The 20640-nt window shown below is 37.6% G+C and overlaps 1 protein-coding gene across 1 annotated transcript; it reads right to left on the bottom strand.

The window, feature by feature from the left end:
- Positions 1–6322: 6322 nt before the first annotated feature.
- FANCB (FA complementation group B) lies at positions 6323–20027 on the bottom strand. Its single transcript, XM_033053534.1, has 8 exons — positions 18542–20027; positions 17440–17592; positions 16832–16924; positions 12924–13052; positions 11907–12073; positions 9394–9848; positions 8336–8573; positions 6323–7215 (listed from the first exon to the last, which is right to left on the bottom strand). The coding sequence occupies exons 1-8, from the start codon at positions 19460–19462 to the stop codon at positions 6795–6797; spliced, it is 2577 nt and encodes an 858-aa protein (XP_032909425.1). The 5' UTR covers positions 19463–20027; the 3' UTR covers positions 6323–6794.
- Positions 20028–20640: the final 613 nt, after the last annotated feature.

The following is a 20640-nucleotide window of genomic DNA, read 5'->3' on the forward strand; positions in this document are numbered from 1 at the left end:
GGGAAATGCAATAAGCAGGGATCATTTATTCCCCCTATTTGATTATTTCTGCCAAGTCTATTTCATTATCCCTGTCCTACAAAACATAGGGAAAAGTTTTAAAATTAGCTATTTCTTTCTGAAATACACTCCAGTACTAAAGTATCAAGGATTTTTGCATGGGTCACATGCATCTGTCTATATATATTCAGAACACATTTTGAAATAATTGAGCTACTTTGAAATGAACAAAACTGATATATTCTTTCTAGAAAATTACTAAAAGCTGATCTACACCTAAAAAATATCACATTCATTGGCAAGGTGGTGTGTACTATTGAGCAATAATTTGCATTGAAATAGTTCACTTACTGCAAAAGTCAATGAACAAATAAGAGAGTACCTTAGAAACGTTTTTTTTTTTTAATATAATTTCTGCATTTACACAGGCACTCCCAAGTGGCTGGTAAATTATGGAGCAAACTGAAATTATAAAATTCTTGAGTGTTTTAGTAAAAATGTCACAACACAAACACCCTTTCTGAGTAACTAAATAGGAACCATGTACTTTGAAAACAGGGACATCATTAGGAAGATCAGTCGCAGTGAAGCCATCAGCATTAGGTGATCAGCTATTATTCCCCTCAGGAATGTGTAACTTCAGCTCTGTTCCCTTTGAGGTCACAACTGCTGTTCTCCATAGGGTGGTGGCTGAGTTTACCTTCCTGTCATCAATTCACAGACAGCCTTTGGATGGGACAGTTGTTGAAAAGCTCACTCCCATGTACAACATGGCAGCTACACTGACTCTCCAGCTTGGGGAAGAATTCATAATCTTATGAATGTGATCACAAATGAGAAATAATTATCACAGACACTGCATATTCTAAGAAAGTCATGGGATACTCAAACCCAACAGCTGCTCTCCTGGACTATTTTACCTTCTGCTGACAAACAAACAAAAGCTGTTAAACAGGGAAGATTGCTGAACTGGCCTAACTGTCTCGTATTATTTCTCTTTAAAGTAATGTTGAAAAATACATGTAACTCCAATGTGACATGATTTTTTTTGCTTTCTCTGATGTAACTATCTTATGCAGTTGATTTGCAGTGATTAAAGCAGCTGGTATATTATCTGCATCCAATCACATCTGGGTAATTTGATAATTAGAAGATTTCATACTACTTAAAAAAAAAGAAAGGAGATTCTGATAAACCCTCAAGAAATTCACTTGAGGGAAGTGGAAGCTTGTGTGTTAGCAATTCATATCCAAATAGAGTTTAAAAATTCTAGTAGCATACTAACCCATATGAGTGCTGAATTTTCCTAAGTGAGGTTGAGAAAAGGCAAAATTAAAAGCTTAAAATGTTGTAGGCAGCATTAAAATCTATCACCAACAAGCAAAGTACAAGTGTGAATGTGCCTTAACTTCAGGAATCTTATAAAGCAAATAAAAAACTCTGTGTAGTTTATCAGCATAAACAATCATGAAGAGCAGGTAGAAAGCTCAGGTCAGGGCTGTGGAGAGGAAATGCTTTGTTCTGTGTTGCATAATTACTTGCAGAACTTGAAAACCTCATCCAGTTTGTTCATGACTTTTATGTGTACATTCTGTGATTCAGCAGTTTGGAAAAGAATGTATACCTGTTTCCTACAGGACAAAGCATGGCAAAATGTTGGGGTATTTTTGGTGTGGGTTTTTGTGGGTGGTGGTTTTTTTTTTTTTTTTTTTTTTTTTATTTTAGGAGTGACTGTGGTTTTGGTTTTCACTATTTATTTCACTATTTGATCACTGGGGCAAGGGGAAGAGAGAAGCATGCAAACACAGTCAGTAGAACCTGTGCAGAGGGAATAGTACAGACTTGACAGAAACAGCAGACTCCCACCGACCGTCAATTTTGGAAGTTTTGGCAGCTTCCGCGTTTCCCCTCATGCTTGAGAACATTTCAAAGGTAGGATTACAAAAGAAGATCTGGATGTTCAGGTCGGAGCTGTAAGGGGGCTCCGGGGAGAGGGAAGGGGCAGGTGCAGAGGCAGCACACGCTGTTTTGAAGGACTCACTTCAAAGCCTTCCCTTCCTCCCTCTCGGCGCAGGTAAGGATCACAGCCCGGACAGCGGTCACCGCCTCTCCGTTCAGACAGTAAGGAGGAGGATTAGCTAACCTGAGACTGCTTCACCGAGCTGTGCCTCTGACCCAAATACCAAGCTAAGCACCAGGGCTCTGCGAGTGCAGGACCCGGGGCAGGAATGGGCTGACCCAAACCTGGCAGGGCAGCCTCTGCTCTACCCAAGCCCTCTGCAAACATGCAGCCGCCGCCTCGGACCTATGAATTATGGATTTCTCAACATATTCACGGGGTAAGGTTGTCACATACCACAAACCTGAGGTCACAGAAATGACCTAAGCAGTATCACCTCCTTAAAGCAGTAATTAACATGATTAAACAACAGCATCAAACCTCCCACTCTTTTGCTTTTCCCCGGGAGGATTTTCTTTATAAGAAACTCCTTCTACATACTGATATTCACCTCGTCCTTACCCAATGGCATGCCTAGAGTGCAGAAAAGAAAATACTGAAAAAACCTGCAACCAAAGCCCAAAATAAATGAGACTTGTCAATAACTAAATGCTCAAATTTACAACTATTTTAGATTTCAAATCCTTGCATTGATTTTAAATTTCTTTCCACTGTCTAAAACTTCATTTCTCCCAGGGAAGTAGAGAAGGCTGAAGAAAACTACCACTGTGTGAATACTTCTTTTGCTAAGCCTATCATCTTTGTTAATAGCCTCTAATGAATAACTCACTCAGGGATAAACATGCTACCATTATTTTGTCAGCAGAGTCAGTATGATTCAGAGGATCATATGACTGTCACAGTTCCCAAATTGTGAAAAGATGTGGGAAAACAAAAATTAGCAGCTGAGAGAGAAGGCTTAACTTTTACTGCTATGAACAACTGAGCAGCCTGTGGCTAATTTGAAATTATATATAAACACAAACTTAAAAAGGAAATATTACTGTCCAACAGAAACCACTGTAGAACAGACAGGTTTCTTTTCCCTGAGAGGCCTTAGAATGACAGAGAAAAATCACTGTAAGTTTATTTATTACACCAACTCGGCCAGAAAAAGCAGAGTTCTTTGACACACAATCCTTCTTCTTAGGGTCGTAAATCATATTGACTTTGAAAGTGCTAAGATTGTAAGAGAGCATCCAGGCATGACAGCTCATACTTCCTATGTCAGACTTCCCTTTTGCATACCTGACTTTTGAAACATGTAATAAAAGACTCATTGCAAAGTAAATATCTGCACACAGGACACTGCCATGGCTGGAAGACTGGAACCATTCCTAAGAGATACCTGTCAGAAACCAGTGACATCTGGTTTCCAGAAATCAGGACTATTGTGGTCAAGACAAGTTGATCCTGGGCACAACTTTACTGCCTTATCAAAGGCCCCTTTGTGTGAGTTTATGTGACAGGGTCCTCCAGCCCAGGAAGGAGCAATGTTTACTAGCAAGCAGCAGGCTGAGGAGATTATTACATGCTGAGAACAGCATGTGGAAGTCTCCCAGGACTGGTAAGCTCTGGAGACCAGTTGTTCTGTTAAATCCACCAGAACTGATAAATCCAGAACATCAGGAGCCTGCTGGCTGTGTACAAAGCCACTGCACACATTAGTATCAACCATGGTTTGCATTAACTTGGATCATGCACAAACAGGTAGTGCTTGCTGCATGCAAACAAAAAACCCTACAGGATTACACATACACACCTGATGAAGCAAAGAGCTCTTCAAAGGACTTTGTAACCTACCCAGGAGACAGAGGTCCCAGGGTGGGGACTGACTTCCCAGTATTACACTCATGACTACTCCTACAGAGGAATCATGATTGTTAGATTAGTGAATGTATGGTGTGAATAGTTATCTGCTATTAGTAACAGCTTTAGCAGCAAAAAGCCTTCTGGTCCTTGGGAGGTGTATGTTTCCCAACTTGATCTACTCTCGTGGAAAGGGGAATTTATTTACAGAATCAAACATCCAACTGTTTTATCAGTTACTTCTTAACAAAACTAATTCCCCCATAACTAGGACTGCTGCTGACACTGATTTAATTTCTCAAATGGCTTGCTCAAAAAAGTACTTGTGAAATGCACTTTGTGCAAGATCTCACTTCCAAGACTTTCTTGGAGGTGCAGAAAATGGGACTCCAACAGTTCATGACAGAAACATGGTTAGCCAACTTCACCATTTTTCTAGTCCCTGCAATTTAGGCTTCTCATTTGAACACCAGCATGTGCAGATATTAATCATCATGAGAGACCAAATAAGTAGGTTAATGCCTTTGGTTGCTTTTACTTCCAAAGGGAAAGTTTAGGAAAGCCAATACCTCTAAACACAATGGCTGCTGCTGGCACTTGAAGATAAGGTTCTAGAAAGCCTGAATCTTTGTTAATGCCTGCTCCATTTTCCCCTTATTCCTCGCCAAAGAACACATACCAAGAGAACCTTTTAAGTATATCCAGGAGACCTTTAGATTTTGGCACATAAAAGTAAGGCACATATGCAGTACACCTGCATCCCTACCACTGAATGTTGTACCGTGCTATTATGCATTAGTAGGTAGTTGAAGAACTGCTCCCAGGAATTTTAGAGCTATTAAGAAAGTGTTTAATGACCTCATCTGATGATTTACAAAATAAGCATTCATGCCTCAGGAAAGCCTCTTTAGGAGGAACATGTTGTTATTATTCTACTCTAATAATTTCACTTCTACACTGCTGTGATTTCACTGTTTGCTCTTTAAAGTAGCAACTCCATGGAATTAGAAACTGGCAACATTTGTGCTCAGCAGCTTTTCTTCATTTGTCTCACTCTGTTACTTCAACAAAGGCATGTGAACACAAATGGAAGTTTCTCTTTAGAGACAGACAGACAGAGAAAGAGCAATGATGGTTAGGTTAAAACAGGAGAGCAGGCTGCTATATGCTGACAAAATATCAACTGCTGGACTGTTTACACTGCTTTGCAAAATCTCCTTCAAGTGCCCTGAGCTGAATGCTTTGTTGCTCTGAAGGTTTCTGCTCAGATGGCTCAGCAAGGTCTTGCCCTTAGCTGCAAGCTACAGGACTGCACCTTGAGATTTTTTGCTTCATTTAAGTGTTTATAATCAGGAACTTCTGGAAATTCCAGTGACAGCTGACTGCCAGGCCCTACCAATGGATTTTTAAGCTTTGACTATCGCCTGACTGTGGCTTAACAAAGAAAGAATTGTAAAAAACCCCTCAACTTTCTTAGCCAGTAAATACTGAGATTGAAATATCTGTGACATTTTCTTAAGACATTCTTGACACCTTAATGCAAGATTTCACCTCTCTGAAGCTAAAAAGGTGCAATTTAATTTTTGAGTACCTCAAAAGGGAAGCTATATCACTAAACTGGGTTAAGGTTACAAAGCACAGTTCTCTCACATACTGGTTTTCTAGGCAGTTTTTTTTGCATTTAACATGCATCAACTCACTCCTGTTGCCAGAATGAGAAGATGCCTTGGACTAAAAACCATCACCAATTAATGCCTTGAGGCCATACACACAGAAGTTGAACTTTCTGATGAGACAAAAAGAATTATTCTGAAACATCAGTACTTCTTTGAGTCAATAAATATCTTCCACTTTTCCTGCCAGACTTTTATTGTCAGAGAGAGATTATGCTGGAGATGTCAACTATTAACTCTGTTTGCAGAGAAAATGAAAAGCAACACTCTGACAACTTCAGAAAAATGGTGACAAGCAATAAGAATATTTTACTTATATAAAGCAGAGATAAAAGGGATTACTGATTTGGGATTTTCTAACCTTTCTGCCCCTCACAAAGCTAGTGGGAAAAATTTGATTAAAAAATTACTATCTCAGCAAGCAGTACAGGCCATTCTCTTCCTAGAAGCATAAGTAGGATCTTCCTTAAGCCAGCAAAAGGAAGAATAATAATAAAAGCATTGCCCAATATTATTTCAAGTACTTGAGATAGGCCAAAACCACTGAGCAGCTGGCATCAGCAGACAATCATCTGACTGGGATTGAGGCAGACCAATCTACTGACACTGAAGCTAGGAAGGACAGTTTTCCCCAGCACCTACCAGCAAGATTAGCCCTACCAGTAAATTACGTGCAAATGAACCTCTCAAACCTGAAGCAGCTTTGTTATGCAGAGAATCTTCATGAGTTCTTGAAATTTTGTTAATTTGATCTTGGACTGCAGAAGATAGGGCTGAAAGGTATAGAGTTTTATTCCTCAAGTGGTAGCATTAGAAATTATTTAAAAGGTTTGACATACCATGAAGATAAACTGCCTCTTTTTTGAATTTCTCAAACTCCATACTCAAATTATGATTTACAATTGGTTGTATAACTTAGATCCTTTCTGTACCTGCTTTAAGATTTCTAAAAAAGGTTTACATTTTACATGTGTAAGTACTTATCTTTCAAGTTCAGTGCAATTATTTTAAAGAGTACACACTCATTTTTTTCTAAAATAGTTCTTTTATAGTCCAACAATTACCATTTTGGAGTAGGAATTATTAGAAAATACCTTAAAAATATATTTTCAAAATCTGTAACAAAAATAATGACTCAATCTTTAGTATTAAATTCTTCCAATAGTCATCAGTTAAAATTCCAGTATTTATCTGTAGAAACAACACAGAAATGCTATAGAATACAAAGCAGTATAAGCCCCCATGAAAATATAAATATTTAAGGTTATAACTTCAATAATTTTTTTTTTCAAAATAAATTTAGTCAGTAGTTTCTAGGACTTGGCCAGTCTCCACACAATCATATCTGAACTGAGCTGAGCTTCTGCTATTTTCAAAGCAATTTTCTGGTACAGGGCACCATTCATGGTTTGGTTCATACTTTGCACACTCTCTTCCCGCTCATTCTGAAGCTTCTTTCTGAATTGCTGGACTCCTTCCTCTGTGTCCAGTAAAGAATCCAGAGGAGCGTTATCAATTTTCTTGCCAGACTCATTCCCCCATGTCAAACAGTTTTCAGCTTTAGTTTCTTTTCTTAAAAGAGAATTCTTCAAGGTGAGCATTTCCTTTTCCAGAGCCAGAGTTAACTGCTCAATAATTACTCCTTTGGTTCCAGACCTCAGGAGTTTTACACTGCAGCTTGGAGGGAGAGCTCTAGTAAGGCTGTGAAGGCACTGGAACAAGACAGTCAGATTTCTGTAAAATAAATTCATGATGGTGTCAAAAAAAAGTATACTCTCTAGTTTCCACCTATCACCTATCACAGAAAGGTCCTAGCCAGATAAAAGATCAATCCAAACACAGCAATAAACAGTACAGAAAGTACAATCACAGCCCGTAAACATGGGGCTCAGTAACTATTAAGAAAATGGGATCCAAAGTGAATAGTACCTAGTAAAATCACTTTTCAAAAGGAATCAAAAGTCTTGAGACTTAAAATTTTACTGATTGATTGCTTAAACATTTCAGTCTTTCATCTTACATATAAGAAATCAACTCCTAATTTGAGGAAAACCTCACTACAAAATACACTCTTAACAGTTACACCTTTTTTATTTTTAAGCTTGAACTCTTCAAAATAGCAATATTTGTCAATATTTCAGAAGTACTTTTTATGTTATAAGCCTTATCCAGCTAAGTTATAAATTATGGCAGTATTACTAACTTGCTTAACCTGGTTTAGGAAATATTTGTCAAAAAAATCTGCATAAGAAAGGACATCAGTGAGGCACTTCAGATTATTTCCTTTATATAATAATGGTAGATAGGAAATAACTATAGCAGAAACATATACAAAATGAGACTACTTTATATTGCAATAATAAACTAAAAAATTACCTACCAATAAATTTAAATTTAATTTAACTTGATGTTTGTGGCTTGGTTGGGTTTTTTTTTGCAAATATATAAATATTTATTTATATAAATATATAAATAAGGGGCTTTTTAAAATTAACACACATTGAAGAAAAAAATACAAATTACAGATTATACTAAGAATAATGTAAGAAAAAAAACCATAAAATTATGATGCAGCAAAATGAAGAGAAGGAATAGTACCAAGCAGATATTACTGGAGACCAGACTTATTTCTAATTCAGTGTTCCAGACTGTATAAATTTAAACAGCTCAGTTCAGGTTCTGCCATAGTTGTGATCTGAAAACAGGTCTGTTATTGGTGATTACTATCATAACACACTTGCAGCCCATTGGTTATGATTTTGGCTGCTGTTTATGGTACCAGTAAGAAACAGCAAAAAGATAAGAGAGGGTGTATGTAAGATGAATATAAGCTATGCTTTTCAAGTAATTTTACCTGCAATATATTGTTAGAAGTCCTTCAAATGGATTTTTAAGGGACCAATTAAAAATTGTACCATGGACATTTCCTGCTTTATGACAGAATACATTGTCCTGGCATTCTTTAAATGGGGTGCACTCCATTTCTCCCAGTAACCATGAACTGATTGGAGTCAATGTGCAGTCACAAGACACAATCTGAAAGGAGAACCTGACAGACACTGCAAGGACAGCAAGTATATCTTCCATGGAACCTGCAAAAAAATACAGTAAAAATAGGTAGTTGAACTCAATATGTTGATCATGCTGCATGCATTAAATGAGCTTTAATTTTTGGCTCATATTCCCAGTTTTTTGTGAAGGATTTGCTCCTGACTTCAGGCATTTTTGGGCAATTTTCTTCTCACCTAAATTCTTATCCCTACTTCTGTCAAGCAAAAGAGTTGATTAATGGAGCACCACCAATTTAATGAAAGCTCTTAAGATAAACATCACCTTGCCAAAAGAAGGCTATTAATAGCCTCCTGTGATAATAAGATGACATGTTGGGTTTAGCAGTGACATAGCATTAAAGGAAGAAAAATTAAAATTCACTGCAAACAATAAAAACTATATGTCATTGCTTGAGTAAAATCCCAGTTCAAAATCAATTCAAATCAGGAATATTAAAAGAAATGAAAATAAGTTACCTTAATATACATGCAGATGAGGAAGAATTTCAATTACTTTGGTATTATTTAAGAGGTAGTAGTAGTATGCCCAAAAAACCACTTTTGTATCTAAACACAGTGTCTTATTTATAGAAAAATACAGGCTTCAACGTTCTGTACTCAAACATCTTCAAAATTGTCCTTTCCAGATACCCTTCACCACCAATGCTAGCAAAACCTTACAGCAACTCACTAAATATTTTTCCACTTTGAAAACTGTTCTATCTCCTATTTCACTCAGCTTTAACTCCCAAAAGGTCTGTGAAGCTCATGTTCAGAGAGAAACTTAGCCTGGCATCACCTAGAGTAAACAGAAGAATCAATTATATATATCTATAAATCCAAAGTAGATAAATCCATTTACCTGTACAGTAACTACTTTCCCTTAGCATCTTTACTGAATATCTGCCACTTGAAATATCTTCCAGACTTAACAAAATTTTCCCACAGAACACAGCAATCTTTTTGCTCTGCTGTAAACTATCATTCTGATGGTTTTGCTTGCTGGCATGCAGAAGAACCAAGCAGCACACACGATGAAATGCCAGTAGTGGTGAAAGGCTGGTGACAGCAGTGACTGTCTTTGCTCCATCCAGCTGAATCCTTGATGATCTCATAGGAAACTCTTTTTTCAGATCATTCTTGCTATGCAAGTCCGATTTCATCTTTTTTGGAGGAGGTTCAATTTGACTTGAGGAGACTGCCAATGCTGAGAAGGCTTTGTTCAGCTTAATGATTTTACTTTGACACTTGATAATTGGAGAAATCGAAGAGAAGTCTTGATCCATCACTAAAGATAAACTGACATCACTCAGTGACCTGTGAAAATCCATAGAATGTGACTGCATTCCCAGTTCATGCTTTTGCCTTCTGACAAATAACCACAACATTGAAGATGTATAGAGGCATTTAAGACTATCATAAATTCCAATACTATTCCAGATTAAGTAATAGACCTTGCAAAGAGGCTAAGTCCCTCACAAGACTGTTTCATATAAACTTGAGTATTAAGATTTTTCAAAATGTGGACTGAATTTTCAAAGAGCTTCTAGGAGTTAGATGCCATATTCAACCAAAAATATTTGGATGTTTAATTCAGCCAGAAAAATCTGAAAATTCTACGTAAGCTATAAAGACACTCCACGACATTTATGGATTATTTTTTAAAGATCTGACTTTCTTTTTAATAAAAAACTGCAGAAAATATAAATTTTGCCCTTTTGAGGACTAGAAGCTCTTCTGAGACTCTACATTTTTATAGATATTCAAACAAAACTGAATGAAGAATAAAATAAAAGGTTTAAGATAGTATTACTTTGAACATGTAGCAATTTCCTGAAATGTATGAAGTACTTTATTTATTCAACACAGGGCTCTTTCAATGAAATCCTAATATTACTGTTCCAGATCCTTTCTCAATGAATATATAATCCTGTCAATCAATTCAATTTCAAGATGTCACTGTCTTATGAATGTCTAGTTTTCTTTACAGAGAAGTATCACCACCTCATAATGCAATCTATGATATCACTGCAATCTTGCATTAGTAGGAAGCACAAAAATAATCAATAAAGTGTTAGGGCTGGAGATAAAGTAAGTCCTTTTCCCCACAAACACAAGTTGTCGTACACAGGACTGAACTGGAGCTCAGAAGACCCAAGCTCTGCTGTTGGCCTGCCAGGTAACCTTGGACAAATGGTTTCTCCACAGATCTTCTCTCAACTGTAAAAATGGGGAGAGGGCTAGATTGCTGCTGGTTTTTAAAATCTTCTGAAGATCTCTGAAATTATACAGGAATGAAGCATTTCACTTAAAAAAAAAAAAAAAAAAGCAGCAAAGGCACCATCATCAAAGCTTAAAGAACAAACACTAAAAAGACAAAAAACAATCTTTTGCCTCAGTGGCTCTTAAGAGAGGCTGTCAAGAGGATGAGGTCAACTTTCTTGTAAAGTTACAGCAATCTGGCAGTTGAGAAAGAATATAGCAACAGCTCCAGCAGAATGGCCAGAGGGCCTAACAGGTCAGCTCCTCACAACCACCTGAATGATTTTCAGTGGCATCAGTAGTCTTTGAGCTCAGCCTAACACAGCCTCAGCTACACTGCCTGTGGGAACATGGGTCAAAAGAGAAGTTCTGACTCCACCAAAGTTTACATTACACAATTCACACTAATTTGATATTTTATGTAATCCCCTTTTATCACATTGTTTCAACTGAGTTCCCTCACTGTAAGGGAAAATGACATAAGTAGTATTTACAACTAGAACTGAGTAATTAAAATAGAATAAACAAGAAATTTTAAAGATTAAAAAATTAACAAATCATTTTGAAGGTAAAGTATTATACAGCTGATTGTTCCACAAAATTTACATACAATACAAGCTTTGCAAGCATTTTGATAAGATACTTGACTAGAAGGGTTCAATTCAAAAGTTAAGTATTTATTAGTTGGTAAGAGAATTTAATATATTTTCTTTTGTGCTTCTTGAAACAAATCAATTAGGAATGGCAAGCTGTTAACAGTAAAGCATCAGGAACTAAGCTAAGACAGAGCATTATTTATAACACATACTGATGTTAGCATTGCTATGTCAACATGGACTATAAAGAGCCATAATTTTTGTCAAAGAAAACTTCTGTAAAGTCTCCAGTAATGTTGCAATTATCCTCACACTACTGGTTTCTGGCTGTATAATGTATTTTTCTGTGCACTGTTAGAGAGCAAGCAAGCAGTAGCAAGAATACTGACAAAGTCACATTTGAAACATTTTATAGGCAGATGTTGAAAATGAGGAAGTTCAAATTTACTGCAGAGCTTAACCAACATATTTATTTTCTATAAAACTATGAAATTATAAGGTAAGTGTATATACTCACGAATAAAATGATTCTGTTAGTTTTACTCCAACTACCAGGCTGTCGTCCACAACACGCTGCCACAATTCTTCTGTGAAGCGCTCTGGAACTTCAGACACCAACGATGTCACTTTACTAAGAGAATCAGGAGGATTTTCTACATCATCCCAGAGAGAGACAAGACCTTCCTTACAGAAAAATGTATTCTTTTAGATAAATAAAGTGGAGATATTGGTTCTTTCTATACTGCATTACTTTGTGTTTTACCACAAATGACTGCTGGAGGAGCTCTTAAAATATTTAAAATAAAAGATACATATAAACTAGTTTATTCTTTACTATGAATAGAATTTTCTTAAACCACATTATATCATGTAAAGTACACCCTATTCTCTCCTTGTAAAAATCACACATCAAAATCTTGACAATTAATTGTCCATAGATTTAGGGTGCTAGAATTCATATTATTGCATTTAATTGCTCAGTACTTTGTTGTCCAAACCTAGAAACCTTGAAAGATATCACAACAGTAACTGAAAGGGAGATAACTCCATTTCAATTAAATTAGGTTTCTTTTGAGCAATGTATTAAAATAAAATTTCCCAACCTCCATCACCTTCTCAGCCCACAGTTCACTCTGCCCCCATTATAAAATCAATTTTGCTCGCACAGTTCTATGACAACTCCCTTTTTGTAATATATGAGATTTCAGACAGATATTCAACATCTAGGCAACTGTGCTAATTAGAACTGTACACTCCCCTTGTGTTTGTCACTAGCTCTGTTAGAGGTTACTCCTCCATACTACTCAGTTGTCAGGAGGTATTGTGTACATCAACTTCAAGAGGAAACAACTAAATGTATTCCTAACTACATATACTGGCAAGTTAAGAAAATGAACCAGACTTAAAAAGCAGATTGATGATTTTTGATACTGGCAACCCCTACAGGTGAAAGTGGTAAGTGATTACGGACAGTAACCTCTACAAATAGCTTGGCAGAATTCAGAAGTGATCTGGCCCATCTCCTGCGTTTTACCTCTTTTGAGTTGGGTAGAATATGGGTTCTTTCTTCAACAAGATCTATTAATGCTCTGCAAGACTCAAGAATAACCCTCCTTTGGATTCCTAAATGCTGCTGTAGCTCTCGAACAGAAGTCCAACCAGCCTGTAAAAGATAATCATTAGACTACTGCACATAAGAAAGGATATTAAAGCTATCAAAATATCTTTTCATCTTTCCATTTTTATGCAAGAATCACAAATAACTTCGTGGTTTCTAAAAAAATGCTCAAGTCAGGCTACTCTACTTTTAAAATATGAATCTCAATCTCGGTCTTTCAATATTAAATCTAGAGTTGAAGATAAGTATTAAGGGAAACTTAATCAAATTACATAGATATTCAGATATATTTCTGTAGATATCTTTCATTATTAATCCCGCTTCACTTTTTCATGGATAGCAGTTTCATGCTCTTCTCAAGATTTGTACTGATTATTGGTCAAGTAAATATATTGAAGAGTTGACAGATATACAAGCAGACACATGTTGACTGTGCCTCTGTTAAACAAAACAGAAAGAAAAAATACCCAAAAAATCAACCAAGGCAAACCAACCAAAAAAATCCACAAACCAAGCAATAAAAAAAAAAAAAAACATGCTACCTTCTCAGGTTTTAAGAAAGCTCCTCAAAAGCTATTATCAGGAAAGAAAGACCCTAAGAAGTCCAATACTGTCAAGGAGAGAACAAACTCAACCCTGGAATGCAAAAACCAAACTTCCCTCTTCCCCATTCCCAGAAAAAATCCCTCCAAACACATAAATCCATTATAAACCTGAATAAAAAAAGCAGTTCTTTTAAGTGAAGTGATGTCCTCTGCTCAAGCTGGAATGGCAAAGGGCATTTCAACTAATAGCACTCTCATGGAAAGTCGTGTAAAAATATTGTCACCTATCAAACTGTAAATCTAAGCACCAGATTCCAAGCAATAATCCAGTGCCAGACTTGAGTTAAGAGATAAAAAAGAAGAGTTAAGAACAAAGAGGAGTCTGCAAAACCTTCCTAATTTAGGTCATCAGAACATTAAGCCACAATTTACTCCTAATGGAGCCAACTCCTGAATAAACAATTGAGAACCAGAAAGCAAATGGGAAAGCAGTCAAAACGGCCCAACATTCACTGTTGTATGCTTGCTGACCCACCTGGCTTTTGCAAGCCCTTTTTCCTCCTAAAGCAACACAAGAAAAAGACCTGAATTCCACCATATAGCAAACCCAAGATTGAGTTGTGTCCCCCATCAACCCTCTGTCAAGTGACAGGCTTTATGCTATATGCCAAGATGTACTCCACTACAAGCATCAGCAGGAGTTACAGATTTTGTGCTGTGAAACTAAGAAAATAAAGCTAGATCACCTTAGAAGACAAAATAAACCTGAACATAAAAGCAAGGTAGTCCAGAGCCAAAGACAATAGAGCTGTGAGTAAATCCAGAGTTACAGTCTTTACAAAACTGTCAAGTAACGGAGGGGAGAATAGACCAGTGGACATAAAGACACTTCTTTATTTCTGCTAAAACAATCAACTGAAACCACGAGAAACCCTGTAACCTCAGCTCTTGCAGTGTAACTGCAGTACTCTGCCAAAGGACGTCATCTTCAGAAAACACCAAAACATGTGTTAAAGTGAAAAAAACTTCAAAGAAGAAAATACTGGATTCAGGCCCAAAATAGTGTATAAAAATAAACATAGAACAATTCAAAATTGCTCAGGCTGATCTATTTTTCAATTTCACTGCCTCCAAAATGCAGTTATATACATTACTATGTATAACTTAAATGCAACTTACTCATACATTGGACTATAATTCATTCTTGCCAAAGATCTCACGTGGCTAAGAAAACAGCTGTGCAGATGTGAAACAAGGGTTAAGCAACAAGCATGAAAAGGGCTGCATCTGCTATTTCATTTTCCTCTAAAACACAAGATTCCATGGAGACTGTGAAAACTTGATTTGATTGCAAATTTCTAGAATACCTGAATTTTGATGATAAATATCAAGAGGCACCACTTCAAGACTAAATAACCTTTGAAAATTCCCAAGCTAAGCAGAACTCATGCACTATTGCTTCAAAACAAGCATCCTTCAAATTCAATTATACATCAGATTATAAAAGCCAGCAAGAGTACTTCACTGTTCAGCAAATATAATACAGAACAATGGGGATTTCAAGAAGGAAGCAACAGTGAGGTTAAAAAAATATATCTGCACCTATTTCCAAATTCATCAGCTTGACAATTTCAAAAATTTACAGCATTAAAACACAGTAAATTTCCAACTGCTTACAGTCCTTGTGCTAGTATGTGGCTTTGAAAATTAAGAGATTAAAAAGATCTAAAAAGCTCAGAAATGTTAGGTCTTAGGAAGGATTCTGTGTCTGTAAGAACCATATCAGCACACAATAGATAAAATATCCAGCCAGTGGCGTGTTTCCAGCAGAGCCAGTAGCAAGTGCAAACCAGATGATTCATTTGATCCTGACACAGATTCACAGAGCTGTACAGCTGGAAGCCTGTTGGTGAACTGAAAGAACAAAGTTATGGAACAAAGAACATACAGCTGACAATGGCAGGGTGAACAACCTTCATTACAATAGTGGAAGTAGCAGCCAATTAGAGACAGAAACTAATTTCTGTTTTGTAGAAGAGTAATGTAATGAGTAATATGAGTAGGGCAAGAATGCAGCAGTGAAGTCAGTTTTAAAACACGGCTGTCAAAAAAGAAAAAAAATACAGAAAAAGATGCATTTGGAAGGAAGACTGCACTTTAAAGCCTAACATGCAAACTGTAAGAAAGATAGGATTGGAAGGGACCTCAAGAAGTCCTCAAAAATAATCCACCTTCTATTTTCTTAACTTTCTAGGAGGGAAAAAAATATTTTGTCCACTGTTCTCCAAACAGCTTTTATCTTTTGGATGATGCACAATATATCTTTAGATATCTTGCCTGTCGTTAGAACTAGAAAAGTCATTGCTTTTCCAGTTTGTTCATAATATGTCCTTCTTTTATTTATTTATTTATTAACTGGTGAACTATTGCAGATTAATTAGCTTCACTTTGAAAGGCTGGAAATAAAACTGTCACAATACCCTACTTAGTTTTCACTAAGTGAAAGTGACCGGAAGAATGACCTCATATCTCGTCTTTAAAGCACCCTTAGCAAACTAGCAATAGCCTCACATCATTGACTCAGTATGAGATTCATGTTCTGCCTTAAAGCCTTTTTTTTTTCTTAAATAATCTTCCTGTTTGTTAATTATTACCCATTTGGTGTTGGCTAATACACACACTGCAAAAACACTTACATTGGTGAGTATGTTGGGTGGGAAATTCCAGTAAGTTTCCCCCAGTTTGTTTTATAAATTATGCTAGTTAAAAGGATACATCTAGCTTTATCTACAGTACTTTTCAAAATTATCCTTATAAAAGCACTAGTAACAGGAGCATGAACATCAGAGGGTGGTGAAATAACCACAGTCACCGATTTTGGCAAATGCACTCTCTGGGAACCCACCACTACGTGACCTGAAAGTTACATATGTAATGGGGAGCAAAAGAAGGACACTCTAATTTTTTTAAGCTGGTATTTAAACTTGAGTAAAATGATTACTAAGGAGCTCTGATAAGATAGCTTCAGCATTCTCAAACTTTTAATTAAAATTAAATTAGACCTCTAATGCACTTATAACAACTGAGAGAACTGAAACTACCACTGAAAGAAACTGGAAGACTACTACTGATTCAAGAATAAATACTTAACCGTGTTATTCTTTTCCCTGAACCACTTCTTCAATAATAACAGAATCATTAGCCTGACCCTTTAGATAATGCAATGATACAGAACAGTAACTTATAGAAAACATGGAGGCAGAACTCTTGAGTACAAACCTGTAATCTTGTTTCAAGGGCTCGGACAGTAAGCAAACCATTCTCTTGCAATCCTTCTGCAGCAGGAACATCATGTTTATAATTGATACCACTCTGAAAGGGAAAAAAAAACAAAACCAAAACCCTGAATGAATTAAAAAGCTGAAAGTAAGGTACAGGCTACTACATAGCATTATAAAAATCTGGGGGAAAATACAGCAAGCCAGGAGAATCACAGTATGTCTTTTAAAAGAAAAATCTTATTGTCTGAAAGCAATTAGAATTTGATAGTACATAATGGAAAGACACAATTATGAGAAGATAATTAACAAGCACTATGGCCTTAATTAAATTAAGTGTTCTTAGCCAAAAGGTAAGCACTGTGGCAAAACTATGTGAAGCATTTTCAACTGCATTAATTTCCCAACAGAATATTGATACAATCATAGAAGCAAAATAATGTCTTCAGATAATTTAAGATTACAGCAGGAAATATTATATTCAAACTTCAGGGCATTTTACAGCCCACATCCAATTTTACTTTGCATCAATACTTTAATGATTTGTTGAGGTTTCCTTAATTTAGTAAGCACAGACTGAGTAGCTGAGAAAAGGCAAGCTCAACTTACTGCATAGTTGACCTCCCCAAGATCTGTTATTTTGAATGTACTTAACACGTCTGTATTGGAGTCATCATCAAAAAGCAGTAGCAGCTGCTCACTTCCAGAGCTAATAAAATCATCCACCAGAACACACTTCACTTTTTGCCATTTGGAAGCCACCTACAGTAGAAGTGGTTTTAAAATACATTTATTAGAATACATCCCAGTTTTGAGATCTCATTTTGGTGAAGCTTGCTTTCCATTAACAGGGAGCCTATTCAGTTATGTGAAATACAGTAATGTTTAGAATTTTCAAGCTCTCACTCTCAACCCATTATTTAGAGTAATGCTGGGAAAAGTTAGCCATTTCCCTTTAAAGATCACTTTCCCAGATTACAGGTCACAGAGAAGATAACAGCTTTTCAGTATTCAAACAGCTGAACATTGTAACATTTATTTAGAAGCAGTAACACTCGAAGACTAGTTAAAGGCATTACACCTTTGACATTGAGAAATACCTTTGTTTCACCACAGACTTAAATATGTTTGAAAGTTAAAGACAATTTTTTATAAGTATGTCAGCAACTAAATAGTACAAGATTTATTTCCTGACTTACACAAGTCTTCCTGTCAGATTACTACAAAACTCTAGCAGAAACTTGGTCTCTTCTGATTTGAAACAATAGCAACGCCTTTTCTTGTCATTTTCATAAAACATCATTTTTCAGAAACATCTTTTTGTTATTAGGAATTAAGGCTCCAATGAATAGTTTATACTTTGCAATGTTATGAGGTTACTTCTAACACAAATCATCCAGGCACATTCATAACTGCATTACAGCTTCAAGTTTTCACATTATTGCAGTTTTCAATTAGCAACAGAAGCTTTGGTCAGATTCATAAATGTATTACTAAATGAGAGAATCCCAGCTTCATTTTCTGCTACATAGGCAAGCAACAGAAGCAAAACAATGTCATACTTTAAGACAAGTCATTTTACCAGTAGCAACAATAATAAACAAGAAGTCTAAAGAAATGAAACATGCAGGGTTTTGTTAAAGGACTTTCAGTAAGACAATACATACAAAAAAGACCACAGTAAAATGGAGCTGCTTAAAGCCACCAGTACCTGCAAGCTGTCTCTCCTCTGTACAACACAGCTGTTTCCAGAGGCAAAAGATACAACAAATAGCAAATCATTGCTGGTTAGAGCTGGTTTTACTGAACATGGCTTTTCATAAGGAAGTTCACAAACACCTTTAAGGGCACCATTTTGGAACCAAACAAGCTGGTTCTTGTGGGTTACGGCAACAAGTGATATTCGGAGCTGTTGTTTCAACCTCTCACTCTTGCAGACGTAGACAGAAGATACCACTCTGCTGTAAGCATGAGGCATGAAGCATGTGCCAGTCAACGTTTTTTGTGTTTGAATTGTGTATCCAAAGAACTCACTACCCCAAATGGCCCTGTCTGAAACAGAAAACCCTTCTGGATTTTCAGTCTCTGGCAGGCAAGCAGTTCTTACCCCTAAGACAACAGTGCCTTCACCCACAATTTCACCTGCCCACACTACAGAAGAGAGTTGAACAGGAGCACTTTGAACCACACATGTGTTGGAAGAGATGTAGAACAGCTTGTTGGCATGTCTCCACAACAACGATGGGCCAGCAAACAACCTGATGTCTTCTTTCAGCTCATAATCCAATCTAAAATAAAAGGATGGCTCAAATTGGTTTGTACTGTGAAGTAACAATAAAAAGTATTTGACGTTGTTCCGTTTTTTTTTCTTCATCAAAATGCAAGGAAGAATAATCCCTGTTCTGGAATCCGTTGTGCAGCTACAACAAATCATTTCAATTTTTGAGTGAGTTGCTTCTATGCTGAATACTCCAGAAGACTTCTGAACAAACAGCTTAGTGTCTCTGTTGAATGCCATCCTTCTGACACATAAATTTATTGTTTTATCATCTGCTTCCTCTGGTTTTGACAACTGAAATACAAGGAGTTCACCATTGTAGGACAAGAATTGATCTTGCTCACTCAGAAGCATCTTGATTTATCTTTATGTGTATTCCTCTACAGGAAAATGATAAGCGTCTGTATTTCTGTCAGGTTTATTTCTTTGTGGAAATTTTAACCTTTCTGGACATTTTCCATCTACAAAAACAAATAAGAAAAAAAATTAATTGCTTTGAGACTAGTTGAACTGAATAACTTAAGAATAACTGTGTGCCGTAAAGCAATAATACAGAAAAAATTGAGAATGAGGCCAGTATGTGCTTTAACCTCACAGATTAATAATGAAGTTAAGCAACTTTGTACTGAGAGTTTAAAGTAACAGAAACATTTCAGAAACGCGTCTTTACCGAAGTATGAATTCTCTGGTTATCAACAGCTGCACAGTGTAATATAAATTGACACAAAACAAACCACACACTCACAACTCGTGTGATCGCATTGAAGATGTCAACACCACAAATATACTCAGTAGACTGAAAAGCAGCGATGCTTTGAATTCTCAAATCAAAGAGCCTTCTCTAGTGCTTATTAGTAGCTATTTTGTTAAAATTATAAGGCCTTGAAGGACAAAGCTCTCTGATAGAACACCCAGTCATTTTGCGGCCAAGCAGACTCGCTCCCTCCCTGCCCAGAGAAGGCCCCGGGGACCCCGAAGGAACCGCAGCCCTCTCACAAGTTTCACTCAACCTGCGGCTTCCGCAGGGACGGCCCTAGCCCGGCTCAGGCCGCGTCAGCGCCGGGCCCCGCGGGCTCCCGCTCAGCGACGGTACAGGCACGGGCAGCGACCCGCGGGGCCTCTCCCGCCGTTCCCGGCCGTGCCGTGCCGCTATTCCCCGTGGAGCCTCTCCCGCCGTTCCCGGCCGTACCATGCCGCTATTCCCCGTGGAGCCTCTTCCGCCGTTCCCGGCCGTGCCGCTATTCCCCGTGGAGCCTCTCCCGCCGTTCCCCTATTCCCCCTGGAGCCTCTCCCGCCGTTCCCGGCCGTACCATGCCGCTATTCCCCGTGGAGCCTCTCCCGCCGTTCCCAGCCGTGCCGCTATTCCCCGTGAAGCCTCTCCCGCCGTTCCCAGCCGTGCCGCTATTCCCCGTGGAGCCTCTCCCGCCGTTCCCGGCCGTGCCGCTATTCCCCGTGGAGCCTCTCCCGCCGTTCCCGGCCGGCCGAGCCGCTCCGAAGCTCCCGCCGCGGGGAGCATGACGGGAGCGCGGCCG

This window comes from Catharus ustulatus, chromosome 2 (assembly GCF_009819885.2).
Source record: "Catharus ustulatus isolate bCatUst1 chromosome 2, bCatUst1.pri.v2, whole genome shotgun sequence".
Classification (NCBI taxonomy): Eukaryota; Metazoa; Chordata; class Aves; order Passeriformes; family Turdidae; genus Catharus; species Catharus ustulatus.